At 36.6% G+C, this 25861-nt stretch overlaps 1 protein-coding gene across 1 annotated transcript; it reads left to right on the top strand.

Moving 5' to 3' along the window:
- Nucleotides 1-11166: 11166 nt before the first annotated feature.
- On the top strand, nucleotides 11167-21621 carry LOC108664517 (transmembrane protein 185A). The gene is made up of 7 exons (XM_018151113.2): nucleotides 11167-11302; nucleotides 12959-13135; nucleotides 13812-14103; nucleotides 15347-15523; nucleotides 15937-16060; nucleotides 18495-18652; nucleotides 20170-21621. The coding sequence occupies exons 1-7, from the start codon at nucleotides 11265-11267 to the stop codon at nucleotides 20293-20295; spliced, it is 1092 nt and encodes a 363-aa protein (XP_018006602.1). The 5' UTR covers nucleotides 11167-11264; the 3' UTR covers nucleotides 20296-21621.
- The last annotated feature ends 4240 nt before the right edge of the window (nucleotides 21622-25861 follow it).

Raw genomic sequence — 25861 nt, forward strand, 5'->3', positions numbered from 1 at the left:
GTTTGACTCAGTCTCAAACACAGCAATTAAGAGGTTCGCTTATTAACAAAATTCCACCTTCACAAATGTAGTGTTAAATTGTCGTTGAATGCCACTTAGAAGTGGAGTTCGGTTCGTAAAAAAACCCATCTAAAACCATCGCAGTGTTTGACTCAGTCTCAAACACAGCAATTAAGAGGTTCGCTTATTAACAATATTCCACCTTCACAAATGTAGTGTTAAATTGCCGCCGAATGCCATTTAGAAGTGGAGTTCGGTTCGTAAAAAAAAAACATCTAAAACCATCGCGGTGTTTGACTGAGCGCTGAACGCAGCAATTAAGAGGTTCGCTTATTAACAAAATTCCACCTTCACAAATGTAGTGTTAAATTGTCGTTGAATGCCACTTAGTGGAGTTCGGTTCGTAAAAAAAACATCTAAAACCATCGCAGTGTTTGACTCAGTCTCAAACAGCAATTAAGAGGTTCGCTTATTAACAATACTCCACCTTCACAAATGTAGTGTTAAATTGTCGCTGAATGCCACGTGGAAGTGGAGTTCGGTTCGTAAAAACCCATCTAAAACCATCGCGGTGTTTGACTGAGCGCTGAACGCAGCAATCTAACCATCAAGACAACAAGTTTAGTCCGGTAATGGTTATCATTAGTAAGGGACCGACAGCGTTCCTCCTTATAACGCTTCTCTATGGGCGGCAGACACGCAAAGTTTGGGTGCAGGGAACCTCGCTTTTATGAATTGCCTTTTGCCTGAACTTAAGTGCGAGAAAGATAAATAGCTTTCAATGCCTGCACGTACTGCTGGTTTTTTATTATCGTTCGAGCCCTGAGCACAAGCATCTGGGCTGCGATATACTTGAAACTTGAAAATTTTCACAGTAAAAATTGAATAATCAAATACATTGTTCATAATATACACTACATAATAGAAAATGAATCCTTGGATAAATTGTTTCTAATAATAATTATATGGTACTTAATTAGTAATTATACGGTATTAATTTTTATATGGTACTTGAACAGACTTACAGGAAATGACATATCATAAGATGGCTTGACTCGCCTGAATTGTAACTAATATAACAATACAATCATAACTATAATATAATATTACAATTAAGTTAATATTATAATGCCATCGGATGAGACCATACGGTGGAAATTTAACTTTTTTTTTGCTTGTAAGTAGTGGCTTCCTCAATATTATCAATTGAATCATACTAGATATTAATTTTAATATCAATAAAATTAATTATTTCATGCATAATAATAATAATATGAAATATTTAATAATTAATAATTAATTAGGGTGACCGTGCAGAAACATATCAACCTCCATCAAGTACAAATCTCGAATTCGTCCAATTTTATTTAGAGAAGTTGAATGAACTTTTTCTACGTCGTCGTGTCCCGAGAATTCTACATCGCAAGTACCTGAATCTTCTCTTATTAATCATTTATAAATTTTATATAAATCATAATGTTTTTAATTACTAAGATTAAATCAGTATCCATTACTCATAAATATTTTTATTCATTATTTATTAATTAATGTTTTACTTAATGTGATTTATGGTCGCCAGGAAATCATTTACGATTGTTTTCGATAAGTGGAAATCATATCTTAGCCTTTCAAAAAATAATTTAGAATGATAATCCGTCTATCTGGATCCTATGACAGAGAAGAATTAGATATGAAAATTTTTAAAATTACCCATTATTTCCAATTAATTACTCGCGATTGTTTAAAAGCGTCACCCTAAATAATCATATTGCCGGGATAAGTTCGTCCGGATCTTCATACCTGGATTGCTCAAGCAAAGCAAATAATTTCAAACGACAATAAGATTATTAGCCTTATTAGACAGTTTGCCTATTATTGTTACTTTGCTCATTCTTAATGTAGCCTTCGTCGACTTGAGTATCGCGTCTGTGTAGCTTTGCATTGACATCGCCGCAGGACACAAATGACTACCATTTCCCAGTGAAAATTTACAGCCGCGGCAGCTTCTGATTTGGATTACCAGAAGCTGGGGCGACTCTAAATTTTGTTAGGGTTGCTCCTTGATTACCGGTATTGCTGCTGGAAATAGATACTTCGTACAATTCTTAGGTGAAATTACCTAATTTGTATTAACTCGCTTTATTATATGGCGCCTAATTATTATTTTCATAACATTCTACTAACAATATCTCATTTAAGTGAATTTTATTATAAATAACTAATAGGTAATTATTTATTGCTATATTTTGTATATTATTATATGACAATTCTTTTTTAGCATTTATGCCTATTTCTGAATATTAAGATAATCTATTCAATCAGTATTCGATTCGTAACTTCTGGGCAACTTTGCTCACGTACCAACTTTCATCTGCAATCACTAACGGTGGATGCCTAAAAGTCGCAAAAAAAATTTTGAACCACCTGAAATAGGACTGAGGCAAAATTCACACACGATAAAAATTTTAAATGTCACCAGCTGGCATCAAGTCATTTGTGAATATGAAAAGAGACATATAAACCTACGGTCACCACACCGCATTTTTCAATATCTGAAACCTTCCCTTATCGACTATTGATTATTTCTTTTTTCACCCTTTAAATTGAAGTCCGTAAAAAATGATATTAAAATCACATATTACTGTATATTGATCATTATTATTTTATATTCGTGTATACATTTCAGAGTTAAGTTGGTAAGACAAGATACTAAAAAAGCTCATATTATTGTGTACTGATCATTATTATTCTACATACACGTATACATTTTTTTAACAAATCAACATTAATTCGTTAAGTAATGATTCTAAAGAAGCGATCGTACCATTCTAGTATTTTATCGTATAGTACTGACCTTTATAAACTTGGCACTAGTTAAATTGAGCGGTATCCTTCCTTCCATGAAGATTCAGGTACTTGCGATGTAGAATTCTCGGGACATGACGACGTATAAAAAGTTCATTCAACTTCTCTAAATAAAATTGGACGAATTCGAGATTTGTACTTGATGGAGATTGATATGTTTCTGCACCGTCACCCTTAACCTATCTCACTTTACTATATTATTAAAGTGCTGTACAATATTCATTCCGTGTTGAACTTCACGAACTTGTACCTATTACATTTTTTCAGACAATTTTTACATCGATGTTATGTTTGTATGAATTGTGAGTGAAGTTTTTATAGGGTCTGCATTGCGCATGATTGTTAGTCTAAATTGTATTGTTTTATTTCCAGTCAGGACCGATCTTCTAGCGAATGTTCAAACGATAGCATTTACAAGCATATTAATTATCCTATTACCCATAACAGAGACATCACGCAAATTGCATTCCATCGAATATTTCATGAATTCATCCACGAACTAATAAAATGCTAATTTCTTAATTAACAATTCAACATTTTTTCACCGAGGAAATTGATCAATGCTTTTTTCAATACTGAATTCAGTACTTTTTAAATATTAACATTTTCTGAGTCTTCTAATTCCTTCACATACCAAAAACCAGCATGGCAGCACAATTTGAATGTATTTCTTGCTTTTTAACTGTCAAAGTTGCAGCGCGAGTGTCACTCCGTTATTGGCGTAAATTCTTAATTATTATTTCGTTAATAATTAAGTAATTTAATTCGTTAATAATTAAGTTAATTTTAATAGCACCAGGGTTGAATTCAGGGCAACTTCTCAAGCAAGGAGGAAGTTTGCCAACGGTTGGTTATCTTATGAGCTACGCTTTACTTAATTTTCTTAACTATTTTATTACACACTTTAACGCATACGGTAAAAAAACATTTATCCCTAAAAGTACTATTTAATAAAAACGTTTACAAATGAATTGTACGTCTAGCTTTATACATGTACGAAATTTTCACAACACTGTTCATATAAATTTCCAAGTATCTGAAATTTTTTATATATTATTTAAATCATCTTTTAATAGATAAAGATCCTTTACAAAGTGATTTTTTGTAAGGCTAGGGTTTCGGCTGTTTGATTCCGAAATAAAAGTTAAATTAACAGAAATGTTATGAAAATGAAGAAATGAAAAGAAATGAAAATCTTGGTAATTTGGGATTATTTACTCATCGCTGACTGTGTTATTCATTCGTTCGGTGAGTCAGAAAAATGTTGGGTGTGTGCACCATAACTTAGATGGTGTTTGTTTTGAATGAGAAAGTTAATCCGTTTGCTTTTATTTCAACAAATACGATACAAGGACGCAATAGTATTTTTTCACCCCATGCACACTAGGCAAAAATTCTGATTATTTCTATTTCCCCCTTTGCAATTTGCATTAATTGAATTTTTTGGTGGATATTCGCACCCTTAGACGAGGATGAAAAAATAACGAGGATGAAAAAATAATGATAATAAAAAATGACGAGGATGAAATAAAATAAAATAAAATTTCGAGGATGAAAAAATACGTTAAGATGTTTGTTATATTATAGGGATTATTACTGCCTAATATTATCAACCGATTTCTAGGCGGGAAAAACCAACAAGTATACCTTGTGCAATAAACTGAATTAAGTATTAATTATTTTATATAACGAATATAAGTATTAAAGATTTGTGTTAAAATGTAATATTTTGCCAGCTATTAAAATGAATAACACATAAATTATACACAGTTCAATATTGTATGTGTACCACACCAAATATAATGTTTTCACTTTAGAGTTGTCTTAGAATGTATATTATAATTTTTGTATACTAAAAATTGAAATTTCTGTACTTAAATTTTCATCGGAGATCCAAATTTTTAAAAGTACGCAATTTTCTGGTTATGAGTTTAGCACATCATCTTTTTTCTTGATAGTGTTGTCCGTGTTTTAGGAACGAGCAGACGCATCGTTTCCCCTCCATAACGTAATTTCACTCGGATGTCCTGCTCAGCGTCACTGCCATTCAGCTCGATCATCTGAGCAGCGGCCACATCCTCCCTCGGGCACTGCGCTAGAGGCACTGACTGGCAGTGCCACACCAAGGCACCCTGGGCCTCCTTACCCCTCCCTCACTGGCACTAAATGTATCACTGGAAACACCAGAGAAAAGGAGTTTGTAACTAATTTATTTACATATGTAAAACATACATAGATAATACATGCTATGTATTTTCTATCAATGTAATACATACTTAAATAATACATAGCATGTGTTATCTTCATAACTCTTTTATAGAACATCATTTGCAGAGATAAATGTATACGAGAACAAACTTACGTAAACTTCATGTACTGTAATTTTATCCTACCAAAAATCATCATTCCGTTTATGAAAAACATAAAAATTTAAAGAATCGTTAAAACATATTAAAAATTCATATTCATATATAACAAAAACTAAGTTTTTGGTGTCATGCATGTAAGCTAAAGTGATTATATTCCAGGTGTCAATTTTTTAAGTAAAATTAAAAATCCCTTCACGAAAATTGATCTGCAATTCAGCTGAAAATTTTTCGGTTTCTGAAGAGATCCAAAGGATAAATTGAGGGGAAAAAATAGGCCACTTTTGAGGGTTGGTAATGCAAGACTTCTAACGTCGGCTAGGCTATGAATATTAAAGCCACGTAGCAAGATTCTGCCTTGTGGAAGCCGCGGAAAGAACTTAGCGCAGTTCTTCTTCATCCCTAAAACCTGCTAAAGAACTTAGCGCAGTTCTTCTTCATGCCTAAAACCTGCTAAAGAACTTAGCGCAGTTCTTCTTCATGCCTAAAACCTGCTTAGTGCTGGGGAACGTGCCGACCGCATACCAGCATGCCACCCCAGGCTTCAAAGCAAAAGGCGTTGAAAAACCTTGATTGCGTGTTGATTTTGTTTGAAAAAACGTTTAATTAACTTTATCTTAACGGTATATGCCAGGTTAAAGGCTGCTACTTTTATATTATTGCGGTAAAAATAATTCAACGGAGATTGTGAGTTCTGTTCATTTATATTGAATTGACGAATTAATTCGGTTCCCTGCCTGAATTACGCTTCTAATCACATTTCACCTTGCATTTTTTGTATTCTGTCTTTGTTTTCAATCGTGAATATTTGCACTTATCGAAGGACTTATTAAAATAAAGTTATACATTTTCTAGCAAGGAAGACAAATATTTTAGCGCATATTATTCGGTCTCCAATAAAAATATCGTGGATGTATTGATAGACCCCGAGAACGAGATTCTTTATACTGCCATTCAGAACATGCAAGCAACCGCAGCCCCCGTATATATAGCGCAGTTGTAGCATCACCGAGATGAGATTGTCGCGGGTTCGAGCCATGGGGCCATACTTTAAAAATTCGCTAAGTGAACGTAAGTACTTACGCTCTATTTTCTTGTCTATGATTGGTGGATTTTGCGTGAGAGGCCGTCAATGATTGGCTGATGAACTTACGATCTCTTAACTTTTTTTAAAGTAAAGGCCCTGGGGCAATACTTTCAAAACTCGCTAAGTGAACGTAAGTACTTACGCTCTATTTTCTTGTCTATGATTTTTGGATTTTGCTTGAGAGGCCGTCAATGATTAGCAGATGAACTTACGATCCCTAAACTTTTTTGAAAGTATATATGGGCCCTGGCCTGAGATGTTCAGTTAATTTTTCGCTGACGCTAGTGGGCGGTGCTTGGTGGCCTTCAATGGTGGTGCCTCAGCACTACTCGATACCTTGGGTCGGTGTCTCTAATCGAACTCTGAGTACCTGTTAACAGAGTATGTACAGGTATTCATTTACGAAACCAGTTCAAAGTCAATAGTTCACGATGTAATATGTGTATATAACAGCTATGTTAGCCTCAGTTTGATGGTAAGAAAAAAGTATTTGTATTTACCATGTTCATAATATGCATATATGAATATATAAAAAGGTTTAACGGGGAGAGAATCGGAAAGAAAATTCCGTTTAAATAGTTTACCTGAATGAGATAGAATGAATATTTTACTTCACATGATAACTAAAGAATTTAACATCATTTTTAAAATAAAGGTTGATGTCTTGAATACTAAAAGACCGTTAAATATGCTCTATGAAAGAAATAGCTGACATGAGATGGAACCCGTGGTTGGATACATGAGATCTTCCTTTCTAAGAAAACAGTATTTATCAGTTTCTAGATAGTGAATGAATTATACTGGCTGGAATTTCAGCCTCATATTATGTTTGTTTGTTTAATTGGTTAAACACGTTTAAATGTTGACTTTGCTCGCTTCGACATAACGTTCACTCAAAGCGAGGTCTTTTTCTCAGGATCAATTTCAAAATTCAAATTTTTTTATTTCTATGTCAAATAGGAAATTTTGTTATTTATAAGACATTTTTATTTCAGTTAAATAGTTTAAATATAATTTTTTCGCGTATTGTTGCAACTTATAAGCTATAGATAATTAATTCTACTTCAATATATAACAGTAGCGTTGAAGAAGTACAAAGTTTTGATCTCAATAAATGGTAATTTAGACAGCTGCCTCCATGAGGCGTGAGAGGCCCAAATCCCTGAGGCACGAGAGGCACGAATTCCTGAGGCACNAAGCACGTGTCTAGCAACACAATGAGTTCGAAACGCTTCGAAAATGGCTTTACGGAGCCCAAGAAGAATGAGGATAGAGAGCGGTGATGGCTGTTCTGGCTGATGTAGATAGATGTGCGCATTATCTTCGTGGATAAGCTGACTCAAGGCGGAGATAACTTGCTCAAATGCAGCTGGGTGAAGGAGTTTTGGGGTAAACGCATGGTTGAACTAGTACATACTGTGTATAGTTCAACCATGGGGCAAACGTATCAGAAGGTGCGACTTGAAACTCGTCAGAGAAATTTATTTTTACCAAATTTAAACGCTCTATATTTATAATTTAGTTTAAATGTTATGATCCTTCCGCTTGAAGTTCATCGCTAATAGCTTCGGGTGCACGGGCAAACAAAGTTTATTCAAAAATTTTGAGAATCTTTGTAAAAAGATATCGACGAACCTCACAGGATTATCGTTCGCTAAATTCCTCAAAACGTTCGTGGTTTCTGACATCTGAAATTTTGAATTTGATTGGGTTATTTCAAATATATTCTTCTATGAACATTCATAGTGATTTTTAATGGGGAGGAGATGGAAGCTTTCTGATTGATTGATTTACTCGGACCTCTGCCAATCGCCATCGTTCCGTGACTATATGCCCGAGTCTAGTAAAGAAGCAAGAAAATTCCATTGATGCATTTGTTTCTATTTCATTAATTCTGTTTGTGATGATAGATAATTTTTCCAAAGATTTTTTACGACTCTGGAAGCCACATTCTCCATTTTTGTACGACTTTTTTCTTCCATTTTACCTCTATTACCCCCTTTCCCTTGTAGTTGTTACTATATATAATGCAAACAAAGTTTAAATCGGAAAAAATGACTTCTAGAGCCGCTGGATATTCTTTTTATAAATCAAATGAAATGGTCTTAAATTTTGTACCTTGAAAATTGAAGGATGAGTGGGGTAGATTTTGAATGAACCGAAAAATTCTAATTTCAATAGTTAAAGCGAGCCAAACAAGTAAAATGCAATAGCTAAAATATTTGCTTACTAATGTTTCCCCAGCTTTTCGGTCGCCTATTTCCCCAGTTATTCTGTAAAAAAAATAAATAAAAACTTAAAAAACTGCGCTGCAACTTCTCCACGCGACAAAATATCTTCTCGCTTGGAATCACCGACATGTGGAACAGTCTCCCCAATGACATCGTTGACGCTCCAAGTATGAACGCGTTCAAGAACAGACTAGATAAAGCTATGGAAAAATATGTGTTAAGACTTGAAATGCCTAGCACCATATCGAACCCGGTGGAAGTCTAGTAGCTATTTCAAACTATCGTCAGTTTGGAGAAGATCCGGTCGAAGAACCTGTTTTACATCTAGCTGTGGACAAGTCACGAAAAGTACAAGAATCGGTGACAGGTCACATCACTGACATCAGGCCTAATCTTCAGCGCCGACATCGCTATGTTATGTTATGTTATAAACATTAAAGGTACTCTCATGCGCTGCATGAATTATTCTTATACAGTTTAACGCGAATAATATACTATAAGAATTTAAAAGAGCATAGTAAAAAAATTTTCCTTCGACAAACGACGAAAGCTGCGTGGAACATGCGACGAATAGAATGAGTTTAAAAAATATAAATAAAATAAATATCTAGATTTTAGACATAAACCTCTTCCCTCTTAATTAAGCTTTTAAATTAATAGTATTCTATGCCCTCTGATGCGGACGCCGATGGAAAGGAATTTGGAGCTGTATCAGTATTTGCTGATTCTTTGTAGGGACCATGCACCGATATTCGTTATTTACTTTCTCATTCATTTTTCCTCAAATAGTTCGCAATCGGCCAACCATCCGAACTTCTTATAGATTGACTTTTTCTTTCTTCGTTAGTTCAGTTACGTGAGTTACCGGTCATTCGTCTTCAACCTTGCTCGCCACAAGTTTGGGTGCAAGATTTGCCTTACTCATAAATACCCTGTTCATAACATCCGCTGGTCAATATCTGATTGATTTCCCTCATGGTTGAACAAGTATATAGTTCAATCATGGATATCCCTGTTCGCAATTCCCTTAGCTTATAGCGCCATAGCGGTATATATTCATTTCAGCTTTTACTTCCAGCATGAGCATGCATCCTGAAGTCGCTACCCACGTTCATTTAACATCGTAGATTGATGAAATAATTAAGTTTCCAGATTCTAAACTTCTAGTAAATTTTCATTCTAACAGTGTGGAACGGATTTGATATTTCATTACTAAAAATCCAGAATTTAGCACTGAGCTAAAACTTCGGCACTAGCACAGCTGACAGCTGACCGGTGTCCGGTGTTGGTAAACAAAGCCATTTTCGGAATTTTCCCTTTACCACGTTTTACTGATTTGCAGATTTTCAGTTGTTACATGACTATTAGTCTATTACTAATTTACTAGTATTAGGCACAAACTAAACCCTGCTTAGGCAAGCGGTTGCAGGGACCAGTGCTCCAATAAGAAGAAATAAAAAAGTATTTTTTCTGATCACGCGGTTTCGATCACCATTCTGCATTCACTGTTAAGGAACTCAGGATTGCATTTGCATGCTGGCTGCGTGATCTTCAACAAAACGTTTAGTTGATTTGTTTACACTTTACATTACGATGTTTGTTTTTTCTGCAGGATATTTTGGTGGAAACGGTAGAGCAATGCAGATTGTGCAAGTTCAAAATAGTAAGAAATGACATGGTTGCAAAGTGCAAACCGCGATTTTTCAATCAAACAAAAATTTATGACATTCAAGCCGCGAGATTTCATGCCTACTGAAATTATTTGATATTAGAGCCGCGATATTTCAGACAAAAATAGGACTTTTCCAGCCCTGCAGTGAGTGAGTGAGGCTGCTGCTAGGGCTAGCCGGCTAGGCCGACTATTACTTTTGCTACACATTGGGATTGATTCTACAGCCTTTTTTAAATCTAACATTATGATCAGATTTTTTAAGCCAAACATTTGATGTCAATGAAAGTTATGCGGCTTATGCCATCAAACTTTTTATTTGACATGAATATAATATGCACATACTTAAACCGTTTGACTTTATCTAGGCCTATCTTGAAATTATGCAGCATGCTTAGGTTTAAATATTGATGCATGACCTTCCTTATATTACTGGCTTTCTGTTGCATTGTATTTTGTAATGTGGCATGTCCATGTCCATGTGTCATGATGTGTGCATGATCCATCCATCTAGGGACCAGGAATCCAGGATCATTCTCAGCTAGTATGGAATATATCTACTTGGCGAGCCGCGACTGAATTTTTCGAGCCGTGGTTTTATGGATTTGCCAGCCGTGATTCCATTTCTACGAGCCGTGATTCTATATCATTACTCAGCGTAAATGGCTTTTCATTAAAAATTACCTGGCGATGCATCTTTAAAATGGCCGGCAACGCTTTGGGCTTAAAAATCCATATATTGGCGACGCTGCATCCACCCTCTGCATAGTGGGCTGTTGCATTGTAATGGGGCATGTCCACAGTCCATGTGTGCATGATCCATCCATCTAGGGACCAGGAACAGGAATCCAGGATCATTCTCATTTCTCAGGAATTGGTTTTTAGTTTTATTTATATATGTAAATTATATATTTTCTTGTAATACTAATAGCCTAGTTCCTTCTGCAGTTGACAGTTCTGCTTATAGAATTTCATCAATTCATGGATTGCTCTGATTTCACCAAGTTGTTGAAAGTTCAAGCAGCAGGTTTTGCCTGAAAATTGCAATGAACCTTCAAGCCATGTTTCGTGATTTCAATCCCGGGTAAGTAAATTACTAGATTGAGGTAATGAGGTTCAAGATTGCTACTTTGAACTTGGTAAGATATATACAGTATATACCGTATATATATATATTGAATTAAAGTTAGCTTAGATTTTAACTTTCCTACTTTGAAATTTTGTGGCTCTAAGCCTCGAATGACTAATATGAAAGTTTGTCATAGATATCAAATTGTACTGAACAAATGTACAGTTTTATTAACAATTTGATGGGAGATGAATCATCTAGCATGAATTTTCTGGCTCTAAAAATGGGAAATCTTGAGTCATGGCTCAGAAAGCAGGGATCTTCCACAACAGAAGTTAGATGAAATCCAAGGATGAGGTGCAGTCTTGTAGATAGTGAATATATCCAAAGGTCTTTGGTGATGGTGCAGAAAGTGGGTGAATATCAATAGATCTTTGGCAATGCACCAGCATCAGAATTTATGCCCTCAGAAGATCTTGCCAACACATTTGGATTGAATTATTGCATTTTAGAAATTACTTTGAAACTATTGTAATGATTGCTAATCTGAAATACTGAAAGTGCACACAGTAAGGTTGCCTGTATGTTGGATGGATCAGGATGCAGTGAAGTTTGTCTGGAGTTCAGTTGCAGTGCGCAAGTGTTGCAGTGCGTGGAGAGTAAGGGATGCACCATCAAAGTTGCTTGCAGCATTTTCTTACTGAGAATTACCCTGCGAGTCATCTTGATAATGGCTGGCAACGTTTTGGGCTAAAACTTCATATGGTATCTTAGTGACACTGCTTAAAAACTCTGCACCCTGGTTCTTTGGCAACAAATCAGCAGCTGTTTTGTTGCACATAGATTTTGATACTGATCCCAGCCTGTAATCGGCATAAAAATCTACATCTTTACAAGCTACCGGTACCACCTGAAGCAGGATAACAATATTTTAATTTTTAAAATAATTTCTAGGAATGAAGAAAAATTATAGGTACCGGTATATAAAGTAATCATCTTCTGATCTGAATTAAATTATATTTTTACCAAAATATTATAATATTGATATTATATTGAATTTATATTTTTATATTAAATTTCGTTCCGAAATTGCTGGTAAAAATATTCTGCGTTTCTCATTTTCCCTGGGATGATATTAGGCTAGGGCAGTCAGTACTGGTAAGTCATGAATGGGCAGTAAAATACAATACTAAATGGGCAGTTCTAAAGCCATGTATTTTGGTTTGATAAAAAATTATGATCTCACAAATGTGTCCTTCTAATAAAATTTCATATGTTGCAGTTTAGTTCTACTGTCTTGCCCAGATTTCTTGCAAGCAAAATGCTTTCATTATTTTTTTTTTAGTTTAAGTCATGTGACACAGCTTGCTAATACAAACAGAATTGAAACTATGGCAGATCTCTTAAGTAAATTTTTATTATAATTCATTCTTTGTTCTTTTAAAGTACTAAGTAAATATCTTTCCAACTTGAAGCACAAGGCTTTTGTTACTATATATATTTACTGTAATATTGGAGGTTGGATGTCCATCTTGTTATGGTTTGAACATTAACTCCTGCAGTTCAGAAAATGTGTTAGCTCCAGAAGTGTTATAATTCCACTTTTTGTATTAATAAATAAATGTACCTGAATGCCATTTTCTCTCAAATAATTGATATTTCTTTTTTCAGAAAATTTCTGGTGTGGCTGTGCGTGTGTGTGTTCACAGCACTCCTTTCATTGCGGCTGGACAAGCTACTTGACTGGACGTACTGGGCTGTGTTTGCTCCCTTGTGGCTATGGAAAGCTTTTGTTGTTGCTGGTGCTCTTGTTGCCAACATCGTGTGGATAAAAAATCCTCATTACAGGTGAGGCATTAGCAAAATGTTGCGACATATAAAATATATTACTATATAAGATACGTATAGGTACTATGTAGTACCTTACTATGTACCATACCTATACTATGTAGGTACAATATATTTTATGTAATATACAACATCTAAAAAGTAGTTCAGAATCACAGCAAGAATGTAATTGAATGAAAATTTCATGTAACTTGAAATACCATAGTATTTATTTATGTAAGCTTGTTGGTATATAGCTCGAGGTAATATGAGTTTGAAAGTCTAACGATTTTGATTCATAAATGCTGATGGGTTGAAATTTATTCAAATTTTTGTCCCAATTGACAAGCTCTCATTTATATGGCAAATAAAAATTTTTCTTCCCCAAGATTTTCATTTGAAGCTGCACTTAATAGAATTTTAGTTATAATATTAACTTGAGGAAATTGTCACAGCTTGGCTAAGTTTGTTACCTCATTCAACAGTTCATTCATCTTAATGTGTTGGCATGAAATTTGAACTCAATGTTTGTGAGTACATTGTTGATCATTTTTTGGAGCTACGGTAGGTATAATTCCATATGGTATATTTTTACTTGCTTCATTGGAAATAGATAATTAGTATCATCTAGTCCTACTTTATTTGTCATTGCATTAGGTTAGTTTTCAAATAATCTTTTGATTTTATTTTTGTGCAGGCTGGAAGGGCAGTCTGCCATCCAATACCGAGCACTGCTCATCTCGCTGGGAATTCATCTCTTTATTCTTCTATTTGAGTTGCTATTAGCAGATAATCTTGAAACGGGAAGACATTCTTGGCTTAGCGTCTTTTCTCCGCTGATTGTGATTAGCTTAGTTTCCATTGCAGCTTGCATTTGGGGTGTGAAGCATAATCGTTCCATAGAACTGGAACTGTATTGCTCTGTGAACCTTCTTCAGTTTATTTTTGTGGCTCTCAAGCTGGATGGCTACATTGCTTGGCCTTGGGAGGTAAGCTTCACAATATTTTACACTATCTTGTACAAGTATATACGGCATACTGGGAATTGGTAAAATGAAGGAAACGCCAGACATTCTGATATCGTAATTTTTGAACATGTTATAAACAATGAAAATGTGACATATTTTTGTTTCATCATTTATTAGACATGGCAGGTAGTACTAGTGTGACAGAAACTTTCCGAATACTTGACGTTCGTTTCTAGAAGTACTGTCTCATAAGTAATGACTGCTTTTGAAAGATAGGAAAAACGTCCTCAGCAAAGCACAGATCTGGCCGAAAGTTGAAGTTGTCTGAGAGAGACCGTCGAGTAGGTCTCTAATTCGAATTGTGAGGGACAATCATATGACCACGGCTGTTTAAATTACAGTTGATGTCAATAAACACCTATACAGAACCTAGTTTCCATTAAGACTGTCCGCCGAGAGCGGCATAGATCAGGATTCTATGGATGAGCAGCAATGATATAATGGCTGTAGGAGGTGTGGGTGCCAGATCACATTAGCTGCATTATATACACGCAGGTGGTGCTGGTGCCAGTCCTTAGCTGCATTATATACACGCAGGTGGTGCTGGTGCCAGACCTTAGCTGCATTTGATACACACAGGTGGTGGTGGTGCCAGACCTTAGCTGCATTATATACACGCAGGTGGTGGTGGTGCCAGTCCTTAGCTGCATTATATACACGCAGGTGGTGCTGGTGCCAGACCTTAGCTGCATTATGTATATAAACAGGTGGTGGTGGTGCCAGGCCTTAGCTGCATTTATATACACGCAGGTGGTGGTGGTGCCGGGCCTTAGCTGCATTTGATACACGCAGGTGGTGCTGGTGCCAGACCTTAGCTGCATTTGGTGGTGCTGGTGCCAGACCTTAGCTGCATTATGTATATAAACAGGTGGTGCTGGTGCCAGGCCTTAGCTGCATTATATACACGCAGGTGGTGCTGGTGCCGGACCTTAGCTGCATTTGATACACGCAGGTGGTGCTGGTGCCAGACCTTAGCTGCATTTGATACACGCAGGTGGTGCTGGTGCCAGGCCTTAGCTGCATTATATACACGCAGGTGGTGCTGGTGCCGGACCTTAGCTGCATTTGATACACGCAGGTGGTGCTGGTGCCAGGCCTTAGCTGCATTTGATACACGCAGGTGGTGCTGGTGCCAGACCTTAGCTGCATTTGATACACGCAGGTGGTGCTGGTGCCAGGCCTTAGCTGCATTATATACACGCAGGTGGTGCTGGTGCCGGCATGGGTGGTGGTGTGTGCCAGCATCGTGGCGGTGCTGTACAGCATCGTGTTCGCAGGGCTGCTGCTCAGGCTGCCTGAGGTCAACGCGGACCGCAGGAGAACTTCTCTCAACAGCGCCATCGCTTACACGTGTCTCGTGGCACCCCTACTATGTTTCTTGGTGAATATCTTACATTTTAAATGTAATTTGCTGGCACAAATATCGATTTCCCTATGAAAATTCTGTCCTGACAATGCCTCTTAGTTTTCTTGTGAATATCTCTAGCTGTCGAAAATTCCCTCTGTTTCCCTCAGTTTCCCTGTGAATATTTTCTCTCCTTCACTGCGAATATTTTTTGCTGGCACTGCCTTTTTTGTTTCCTTGTGAATATACCTTGCTGGCACAGCTAATACCGGTAACTAACTTTCCTTGTCAATAGATACTGTCTTATTTAATTGTAGATAATTCTATGCTGGCGCTGCCATCTGCATTTTCTTATTCATGATTTCGAATAAAATGCCTTTTAACCGGACATACCGTTAGTGGAATTGTTGTCAAATTCCCCGAAATTTCACGATTATCATTTTTTTCAGATCACCCTGGCGAGTAAACTGAACGGGGAGAGTCGCAATTCTTACACGAGTATCGTGATGCCGCTCTACATCACCTACTGCACGCGCCTGGCCATGGCTTTCTCCAGTAAACGAGCTAACCAATGTGAGATAAATTATAGTAGCTTTATAGTGTGCTTCATTTTTAGTGTACAAGAACTGATGAATTTATGTAGCTAAATTTGAGTAGCTTTATAGAACTTGTCCTTCATTTTTGGTGTACAAGAACTGATGAATTTGTGTAGCTAGATAAATATTAGTAGCTTCATAGAACTTGTGCTTCATTTTTGGTGTACGAGAACTGATAAATTTTAGTAGCTAAATAAATTATAGTAGCTTCATAGAACTTGTGCTTCATTTTTGGTGTACAAGAACTGATGAATTTTAGTAGCTAGATAAATTATAGTAGCATAGAACTTGTGCTTCATTTTTTGCGTACAAGAACTGATAAATTTATGTAGCTAAATTTGAGTAGCTTTATAGAACTTGTGCTTCATTTTTGGTGTACAAGAAATGATAAATTTTAGTAGCTAGATAAATGTTAGTAGCTTCATAGAACATGTGCTTCATTTTTGGTGTACAAGAACTGATGAATTTTAGTAGCTAGATAAATTATAGTAGCATAGAACTTGTGCTTCATTTTTTGCGTACAAGAACTGATAAATTTATGTAGCTAAATTTGAGTAGCTTTATAGAACTTGTGCTTCATTTTTGGTGTACAAGAAATGATAAATTTTAGTAGCTAGATAAATGTTAGTAGCTTCATAGAACATGTGCTTCATTTTTGGTGTACAAGAACTGATGAATTTTAGTAGCTAGATAAATTATAGTAGCATAGAACTTGTGCTTCATTTTTTGCGTACAAGAACTGATAAATTTATGTAGCTAAATTTGAGTAGCTTTATAGAACTTGTGCTTCATTTTTGGTGTACAAGAAATGATAAATTTTAGTAGCTAGATAAATGTTAGTAGCTTCATAGAACATGTGCTTCATTTTTGGTGTACAAGAACTGATAAATTTATGAAGCTAAATTTGAGTAGCTTTAAAGAACTTGTGCTTCATTTTTGGTGTACAAGAACTGATAAATTTGTGTAGCTAAGTTTGAGTAGCTTCATAGAACTTGTGCTTCATTTTTGGTGTACAAGAACGGATAAATTTTAGTAGCTAGATAAATTATAGTAGCTTCATAGAACTTGTGCTTCATTTTTGGTGTACAAGAACTGATAAATTTTAGTAGCTAGATAAATTATAGTAGCTTCGTAGAACTTGTGCTTCATTTTTGGTGTACAAGAGCTGATAAATTTTAGTAGCTAGATAAATGTTTGTAGCTTCATAGAACTTGCTCTATCATTTTTAGTGTACAAGAATTGATAAATTTATTTCTGATGATCGAAAGATGGGGGTTCTTGTGGGATTTAAAATCACTTAACTTTGAATATCTGTAGAAATTTATGCAATTGTGCTTCATAAATCAGTAACATTAGATTCGGATCCTTGTATCAGCTTATCCGATATTTACGGTGAATAAATATTTGGATGAGAACGGTGTAGAGATCTTGCGAAGACTAATAATAAAAGTACCTATTTGCATTGATTTACAAGCATTTTTGGCAGGGTGGTTTGGAATACATACGCAAAGACATGTGCGTTTTCTATGCGTCTAAATAATTGATGACCTTGTGAAGACTCGTAATAGAAGTACCTATTTGCATTTATTTATAATCAATTTTGACAAAGTGGTTTGGACTGAGCAAAGACATGTGCGTTTTCTATGCTCTTGAATAATTTATGACCTTGTGAAGACCAATAAAAGTATCTATTTGCATAGATTTACAAGCAATTTTGACAGGGTGGTTTGAACTGCGTAAAAACATGTGCGTTTTCTATGCTCTTAAATAATTTATGACCTTGTGAAGACTAATAAAAGTACCTATTTGCATTGATTTATAAACAATTTTGACAGGGTGGTTTGGACTGCGCAGAAACATGTGCGTTTTCAATGCGTCTAAATAATTTATGACCTTGTGAAGACTAATAATAAAAGTATCTATTTGCATTGACTTATAATTAATTTTGACAGGGTGGTTTGGACTGCGTAAGGACATGTGCGTTTTCTATGCTCTTAAATAATGTGGAGACTAATAATAAAAGTGCATATTTGCATTGACTTATAAACATTTTTGGCAGGTTGGTTTAGACTACGCAAAGACATGTGCGTTTTCTATGCTCTTAAATAATTTATGACCTTTTGAAGACTAATAATAGAAGTACCTATTTGCATTGATTAACCTATAAACATTTTTGGCAGGGTGGTTTGGACTGCGTAAGGACATGTGCGTTTTCTATGCTCTTAAATAATTTATGACCTTGTGAAGACTAATAAAAGTACCTATTTGCATTGGTTTATAATCAATTTTGACAGGGTGGTTTGGACTGCGCAAAGACATGTGCGTTTTCTATGCTCTTAAATATTTGATGACCTTGTGAAGACTCATAATAAAAGTACCCATTTGCATTGATTTATAAACATTTTTGGCAGGGTGGTTTGGGCTGCGTAAGGACATGTGCCAGTTCCTACTGGGCGTGTGTCCACTACTGCAGGAGTATGCCAACATATCCTACGCTCTGCCTGTGCCACAGGACGACGAGCAGCAACAAGCTCTCGAAGAGCCCAATCCTGCAGCTGAAACACCAAATGTCAGTCCTAGGTTTAGCCTGCCATCATATTGCATTGGAACAAACTTCATAATTTCTAATAATAGTTTTCTTGCAGCAGAAACACCAAATATGAGTCCTAGGTTCAGCCTTCCATCATATTTTATTGGAACAAACTTCATTATTTCTAATAATAGTTTTCTTGCAGCAGAAACACCAAATGTGAGTCCTAGGTTTAGCCTTCCATCATATTGCATTGGAACAAACTTCATTATTTCTAATAATAGTTTCGCAATGAGCTTATTTTTCTCAATTTTGTGTAGTAANTTGGAATAAACTTCATTATTTCTAATAATGGTAGTTTTCCTGCAGCAGAAACACCAAATGATAAACCTAGGTTTAGCCTTCCATCATATTTTATTGGAAATAACTTCGTTATTTCTTATAATGTATGTGCAATAAGCTTATTTGTCTCAATTTTGTGTAGAAAAAGATAGGTATATTAGAGCCCAAACCTCAGAATAAGCATCTAATATCATCTCAGTGTCCAGCATTGTTTCCTGTTTTACAGGAACAGCCTTGATTATTTGTTACCATATATGTGAAATAATGATAGTCCGAATTATGTGTAGATAAAATTACTTAAGTATCTGACAACGAATGTCTGTTAAGTGTCCAGCCTTCCATCATATCTTATAGAAACATCCATGATTATTTCTTATGATAATTGTGAAATAATAATGTTATTTGCCACAATATTGTGAAGAATATGTTAATCAATTTTAAAGTTTAAAATAGTGGTCAATTTTTTATTCAAATTATCAATAATTGGACTTGCTTGATTAGCTTTGCAATCACTCTTGCCACGGCAGAGATAGTTAGTCAGTAAAAAAATTTGTTGTATCCTGGAAAATCATATTTGGTCCTTTTTGAATTCGATTAAATTGATTAGACTGTCTTTCTTCTTCTGAGGTACGTTTCATTTTACAACACAAAATTTTCTGTGGTTAAAAACTTAAGAATCACTCAAGTCATAATTACTTGTACATTATAATTGTCTCTCATCTAATTATACACGCCTTAGAAAACTTGAGTATTTTTTTTGAGACTCAATTGGAGAAAATTTTTCATGGGGATACTCCATCAGCAAACTTGTAAACGTTTTTTGTGCGCTAAAATTCATGCGCAACTATGCACATAATTTAGTTAATTTAGTTGTAGTTGAGCAAGTAGAAAATTTATTAGTTAACTACTAAATTATCGTTTGAAATGACCGAAGTGTTCAATTTCTCCCTCACAGCTGCGTTCGAATAGTGAAATATTTTCCTCTAGCCGATTAAAACTAAAAAGAATAGGTTTGATTTTAGGGTTTTTCCTATCTATGACTGAAGGTGTAACGTATAGGTTGTTCACTGATCGATGTACTGATCGTACAATGATAATCAATTGCTAATAAAGTACATAACCGTAGTTGCAACTCGAGGTTATTTGCAGATAAAATGATGCTGATAACCAATTGCATATTTATCTTTTACATTGAACAAGAGTTGTTTTTGCAGGCCAGCGCTCTAACTCGCGCCGATACCGACAGCCGAGGCAGCAAGAAGAAGAAGAAGCAGCTGGGGCACGGTCGGGCTAAGGATAAGGAAGTCGTTCCTCATATTAGTCTCGAAGTTCCTGATTGAATCTCTTTACCGATCTACATTTTCGAATAAGTGCGAATGGCTTTTGTTAGCGAAGATATTGTTATAAATAACTTAATTACCTCATAAGCGTAACAGTGTCAAGCTTTAATTAACATGGACTGTGTTCAGCAATATATTTAATGTGACTTATCATAATCATGAAGTTTGTGTTGCTGGTAATAGAAAGCTAAAAAGAATTCAACTTCAATTGATGGTTACATCAATGCCTAATGTTATGTTTAAGCAGATGATATTTGAGGACGTACCTATATTATGGTTTCATGCTTTAAGCAACTTTTCCGTGAAATTGGGATTGTATATAATATTTCAACAGATATTACATGTAACCTCTCGTTGAAGCCAAGCTGGTCCATCTGCCATAATTGATTTCTCCGATGAGATATGAAATCAAATGTTGACGAGGGTTGTACTGAATATGTTGTAATAATATGTATGTATTTCTATACTTCCACATACTAGGCGTCAATGTAGAGAATGATACTTAGATTTATTTTTTACGGTACGAGGCAGAATGCAAGCCAACCAAAGGACAAATCACATCAGATGTGTTTCAGTCAGTTTACTATTCTCAACTATTTACCAGGTCATAAGCTATTGGTAGCCTTGCCGACGCGCTGAATCCTGAGTCAAAAGGTTCAAGCGGATACTCATCCCTGACAAACTCGCCCAAACTCGACTCCTTGACAAACCCTTGCCGCGTTAGGAGCGTGAATATCTTTCTCTGACGTGTCAGTATTAATAGCCAGCTCCGGTTATATTATTTATTCTTTGTCACGTAGCAGCAATTAGAAGGACTGACCGGACAAAGCTAAAGATACTACTCTGCACCCTGTTTACCTGCGTAAAGAGACCAAGGAATTCACTGGTGTCTACCGGCACGTTAATGAGCTGCCGTTTAGTTCGTTTCGTCGTTCGCGGCAGGGACGTCGAAAATGGATTTTCCTTTTGAATACCCAAGAGCCCGGAAGCCCGCTGATGCAACCTTGAACAAGTTTCCCGACTTTGCACCAATCTCTCGTTTTCATAGGTTTTCGAGGAGGCATTGTGGATTATTTACGGCCGAAATTACGCCATCATCACTGATCTCACCAATCGGTTGAACTTCTTCTGTAAAATTTTCTGCAAAACGATGAACTGCATTACTGCACCAACTGCTCATCATCATTCCGGAGCTCGTGCGAAGAATGCGGACAAGAGCGACGACGACTTCTCAGGAGGACCGAAGAGAGTTTTGGCTTCGAAGTATCTCCCCAGCTCGCTTCAGTATGAAATTCTTCAGTCTCACGCCTAGATACTTGGAATGCATTTGATTCAGGGCTACTTCAGGAGTCATCACGATAACGCTAGGTACTTCAAGTGTCTCCCTTGTGGTGCACACGGAAATATTGAGGCGATTATTCAACACGTCAAGAACGACAAACATACGGATAGATATATGAGATTCAACTACCATTCTGATGAAGAGTTTTCACTCCGGAAGTCCGGACTACTCCGAGGCTTGAGGCTTTCAAGCGAGACAGCGTGAGGGTTGAAGACATCATTACTATTACAGATAAATCGCTTTACCCGACACGATAGGAGGACGAGGTGCTATCCTTAACAAAACTGCGTCAGAAGGGAATCAGAGCTGGGTTTTATGATGGACGCAGTTCGCGGTCGCCCTCTCGAAGCCATCGTGGAAGTAGGGAGAGATCCGTGACAAAGTTAATTAAGAAGGAAGCTGTGCGTGAAGACAAGTCTTCGTTGATGTCGACTGTGAAGCATGAGGCGGATGTGGATGACGTGGATAAAAAAGTTGCTGCTTTCCTTAATTAAGAGCCTCAAAAACACGGCGGACGCCGTGAACCTGGAACGCCAACACTCCGACAGTCGTTTTGCGACTTTCGACGAGAGATCAGTCCGAGCAGGTGATCGGGCAAGATCGGATAGAAAAGGTGCTTACCCAGCTCAACTTTATCGTGCACACTACCACACTTCCTGGCAGCGCAGTGGAGACGCCAGAGGATACGAAGGCCTGCCTACGTTACAGGTTCAGCGTGGGTTCACTGCTCTACCAAGCTCGGGAGTGCGTGAGCCGAGAAGCCATCAGAGCCTGCGCAGCGTGAACTCAACTTACGGTTGAAAGATAACATCGCAAAGGCACAAGCCTGTGTCAAACACACCTACGATGAAGACTGGCAAACACGAAACGCCGGCCCTTGCCTTGGTGATCTCATTAACGTTTGGGTGAAGGTATACAGCGGCAGGTCTGTGAAGACTGAACACAAGCAACAAGCTGTCAAGAAGCTACCAAGCCTCTGTTATCGACTGGAAACTAAACAATGCTAAATTAGTGCGACGTAAGAGTGGGTGGGACAGGGAAAAAAGTTAGTCGGTGGAGCTAGAGAAGCCTCGCTGCAATGAAAGGAACTGCCGCCAGCAATGTGTACGAAATTGCAAGGTTTTGCCAGTAATCGAGCCTACTTTTACTTAATGACAAAATTGTTCTATTAGTTCTCGTTGATAAGTTTGTTGTTGATTTAAATAGACTTGCGTGTTGATCTAGATTCATCACACTAACGTGTAAATATGTAATTTTTGCTGTACAGTAACTTAACGCTCATGCTCTATGTCGTCCTTATGTGTTCCTCCGCAGTAACTATTTCACAAATGTGCGATCGTATTACAAATACGGTATGTGCTCAATAAACTGAGTACATTTGAAAGTGTATTTTCAACCTTATTTGTTAAAGGTCTAGTTGTAGTGGAAGCAGATCAATTGTTCAGTAATTATGGTATGACAGCTCGATTATTATGTAGGTAGGCCAGTTGTAGGGTTCACTTATTATGTTAGTAGGCCAGTTGTGTAGCGAAGTAATTAGGATTTGGCAGCTCTGACGTTATCAAGGCAGGTTGCGGGTTTAGTTGTAGTGTAAGCAGGCCAGTTGTATGGATTTAGTTATTGCGGGTGGTCGACATCTCGTATTAGTGATATTTTTTGTGATCGTTTATGTTGCTATTCACATGATCTTTTGTCGTTGTTACGAGATGCCAACTCTGCTTGTCTTTGCCGTTGGGCATTCGAGACTTTCATGTTGGATATGTGAGACCTTTCGTGACTTTATGCTGATTATTAGTACGTATGCGATTATTTGTTTCTATATCGATCTGCGATATCGAAGCGTGGCAAATTTCTTGATCATTCTATAAAAATAACTAATTTTTCCATGTTAACCAATTACCTTCGTAAATAAAAGAAATACGTTTCATGTTGAGGGCCTACAAAATTGTACTGCTCTTCGACTTTGTTATATTTAATCAATACTTATTGCGCCACCCAACAAGTATAACACGAGTATTGGCCAGCTTAACTGCGCATGCGTTATTTCGACAAAAATTTAATGATAAATAAATGCCTAAAAAATTGCGATATTTTTTCGCATGTTTAGTCGTCGAAGCGTTTCCAATGAAAATATGATTTATTTTCTGGTAATTTTTGTTGCCTTGAAATTATTAGTTGATTTTCTTTGCTTTGGAATCATTAGTTGAGTTGCGATTTCAACAATCAATAGATCTTAATAGCTTGTTTTTGAGTTCAAAAGAAGAATCTGCCCAGTGTAGTAATACTTATATTTAATCTGTTAGAGTGAATGTTCGTGTTTGTGAATGAAGGAATATTAATGGCGACTACTTATTTTCACGTCAGTGTTAAATTTCCTGGAGAATTTTCCTGCTCGTCAGAATAAGTTTTCAATGAATTGAAGAATTATTTATGAAATTTTACAGAAAGTGACTTGGTTACGTGGCATGAGTTGTGTGTGAGGGAGCTTGTTGTGTGTCAGTAAAAATTCATATGATTCTGGTCCACGTGGCTTTTTTTTTCTGGACCAAAATTTACTCGTATTACCATTTCTGTTTATTTATTGATCTTGTATAAATAATTATGTAAATACCGTTTTATTTGATTAAACTATGTACATTTAGTTTAGCCTTTCTCTTTCATCATGTTTATGAATTATTTTATGGTTTTCATACGTTTAATTCAGGATTAACATTATTATTTAAATTGATTATGTCATAAATGAAGTAGTCTTTACGGAAACGATTCTAATTAAAAATCTATGAGGAGTTCTATTTGATTTGAAATATATCTTCCACCTCTTAATATGGAGTCGCGAGTAATAAATATGAACAAAAAAATTTTTGCTGCAACAAACCTTCTACCTTCTTGCTTATGAACTGAGCACTGGAATTGGAGTGGTTTGTTCACGATTAATTTTCCACATTACCTTTGAGGAATCTGAACCTTTCAAAATTTTGAAGGTTCGATGCTGTTTTTTTTCCGCACGATCTGACCTGTTCATTTTGGGGCATCTATCAAAATTGAAATGGTATCCAAGCGTCGTCAACAATCAGCGATTTATGACGTAGCTCCCTCAATGAAATAAGTGTGAGACTTGGTCAATAGAGTGGTGCACTTTTTCCCATTGTGTGGGTCATCCTGACCCAGTTTTGCCCTGAAAAGTGAGTATCAATGGTACCTCCGCTCTCTGAACGCGCTCTGGGTAATAGAGTGCCATTATATTTTTTACAATATGAATTGTTAGTTTTTCACAATGCACAACCATATGCATCGCTTCCGTCGTTGAAATTTAATCCTACAACAATTTTTGTTTGGAGTCAGGAAATTCCTACATTAGTTGAAACGCTGCCTCGGAAACTTGCTATTCTTACTATTTCAAAGAAGGAATTAAAATGCATGCCAATTGTAATAATGACGTGGAATAGTTCATCATCTGCCAGCGTAGCTACATAATTAGGCGTCTTGCCATAAATGTTCATCAGCCGCAATCACAATGATCAAGGGAAACGCTGCATCCAGGCGTGAAGAGCGGCCCTGTTTTGCATTATCATCACAGAGGAAGCGCTATTTACCTAGCGCTAAAAATGCCTTGCGTTCAGCTAAGACGTAAAGCAATATCTGCAGCAGGCCGTTCCTTCTCCTAATTAAAACACACTCATCGTCGGTCGTCATTTCTGTAGATGCCCGTATCACGTAGCCGACGAAGCAAAGCCTCATCTTCATCATGCGACCGAATGTGATGATATCAAATGCACTGAAAGCTAGTGATTTTAATGGGCTTTTGGAGGAGAATATTGCACTGAACTGAGTTGCACTTGGCGCGTCTCGAAGGAATAAGCCTCGCTGCAGTTTGATGCGCTGGGGAATTTCAGCTCTCAAGACTTGTGGTTAATGCAGGTATCCTTTCTTCCATTTCTCAACTGATATGAATTGTAAATGAGACCAATTAGCTTCCATCCTTTAGGCTCCTTTTGTTGAGCGTCCGTCCTGGGCCACGATGTTATTGTTGTATCTTAAATAGTAGTCGAGAGCGAAAACCGAGCTCCGCTAATCAGCTACTTAGATTGTGGCACCAAACCTCACCCTCATCCTGTATCATTTTCTGCAATCGTTTAACCTTCAAACGTCTAATTTATGAAATTTTTGTCACCATTTATCCTCTTTTAGTTCAAATTCTTAGATTGTGGCACCTAACTTCCTCTT

This window comes from Hyalella azteca, unplaced genomic scaffold (genome assembly GCF_000764305.2).
Source record: "Hyalella azteca isolate HAZT.00-mixed unplaced genomic scaffold, Hazt_2.0.2 contig2030, whole genome shotgun sequence".
NCBI classification, from domain to species: Eukaryota; Metazoa; Arthropoda; class Malacostraca; order Amphipoda; family Hyalellidae; genus Hyalella; species Hyalella azteca.

Coding starts and splice junctions, on each gene's coding strand:
- LOC108664517 (XM_018151113.2), top strand. CDS start 11,265: ATGAACCTTCAAGCCATGTTTCGTGATTTCAATCCCGG. Junction 13,136..13,811: donor ATAAAAAATCCTCATTACAG/GTGAGGCATTAG, acceptor ATTTTTGTGCAG/GCTGGAAGGGCAGTCTGCCA. Junction 16,061..18,494: donor CAGTAAACGAGCTAACCAAT/GTGAGATAAATT, acceptor CATTTTTGGCAG/GGTGGTTTGGGCTGCGTAAG.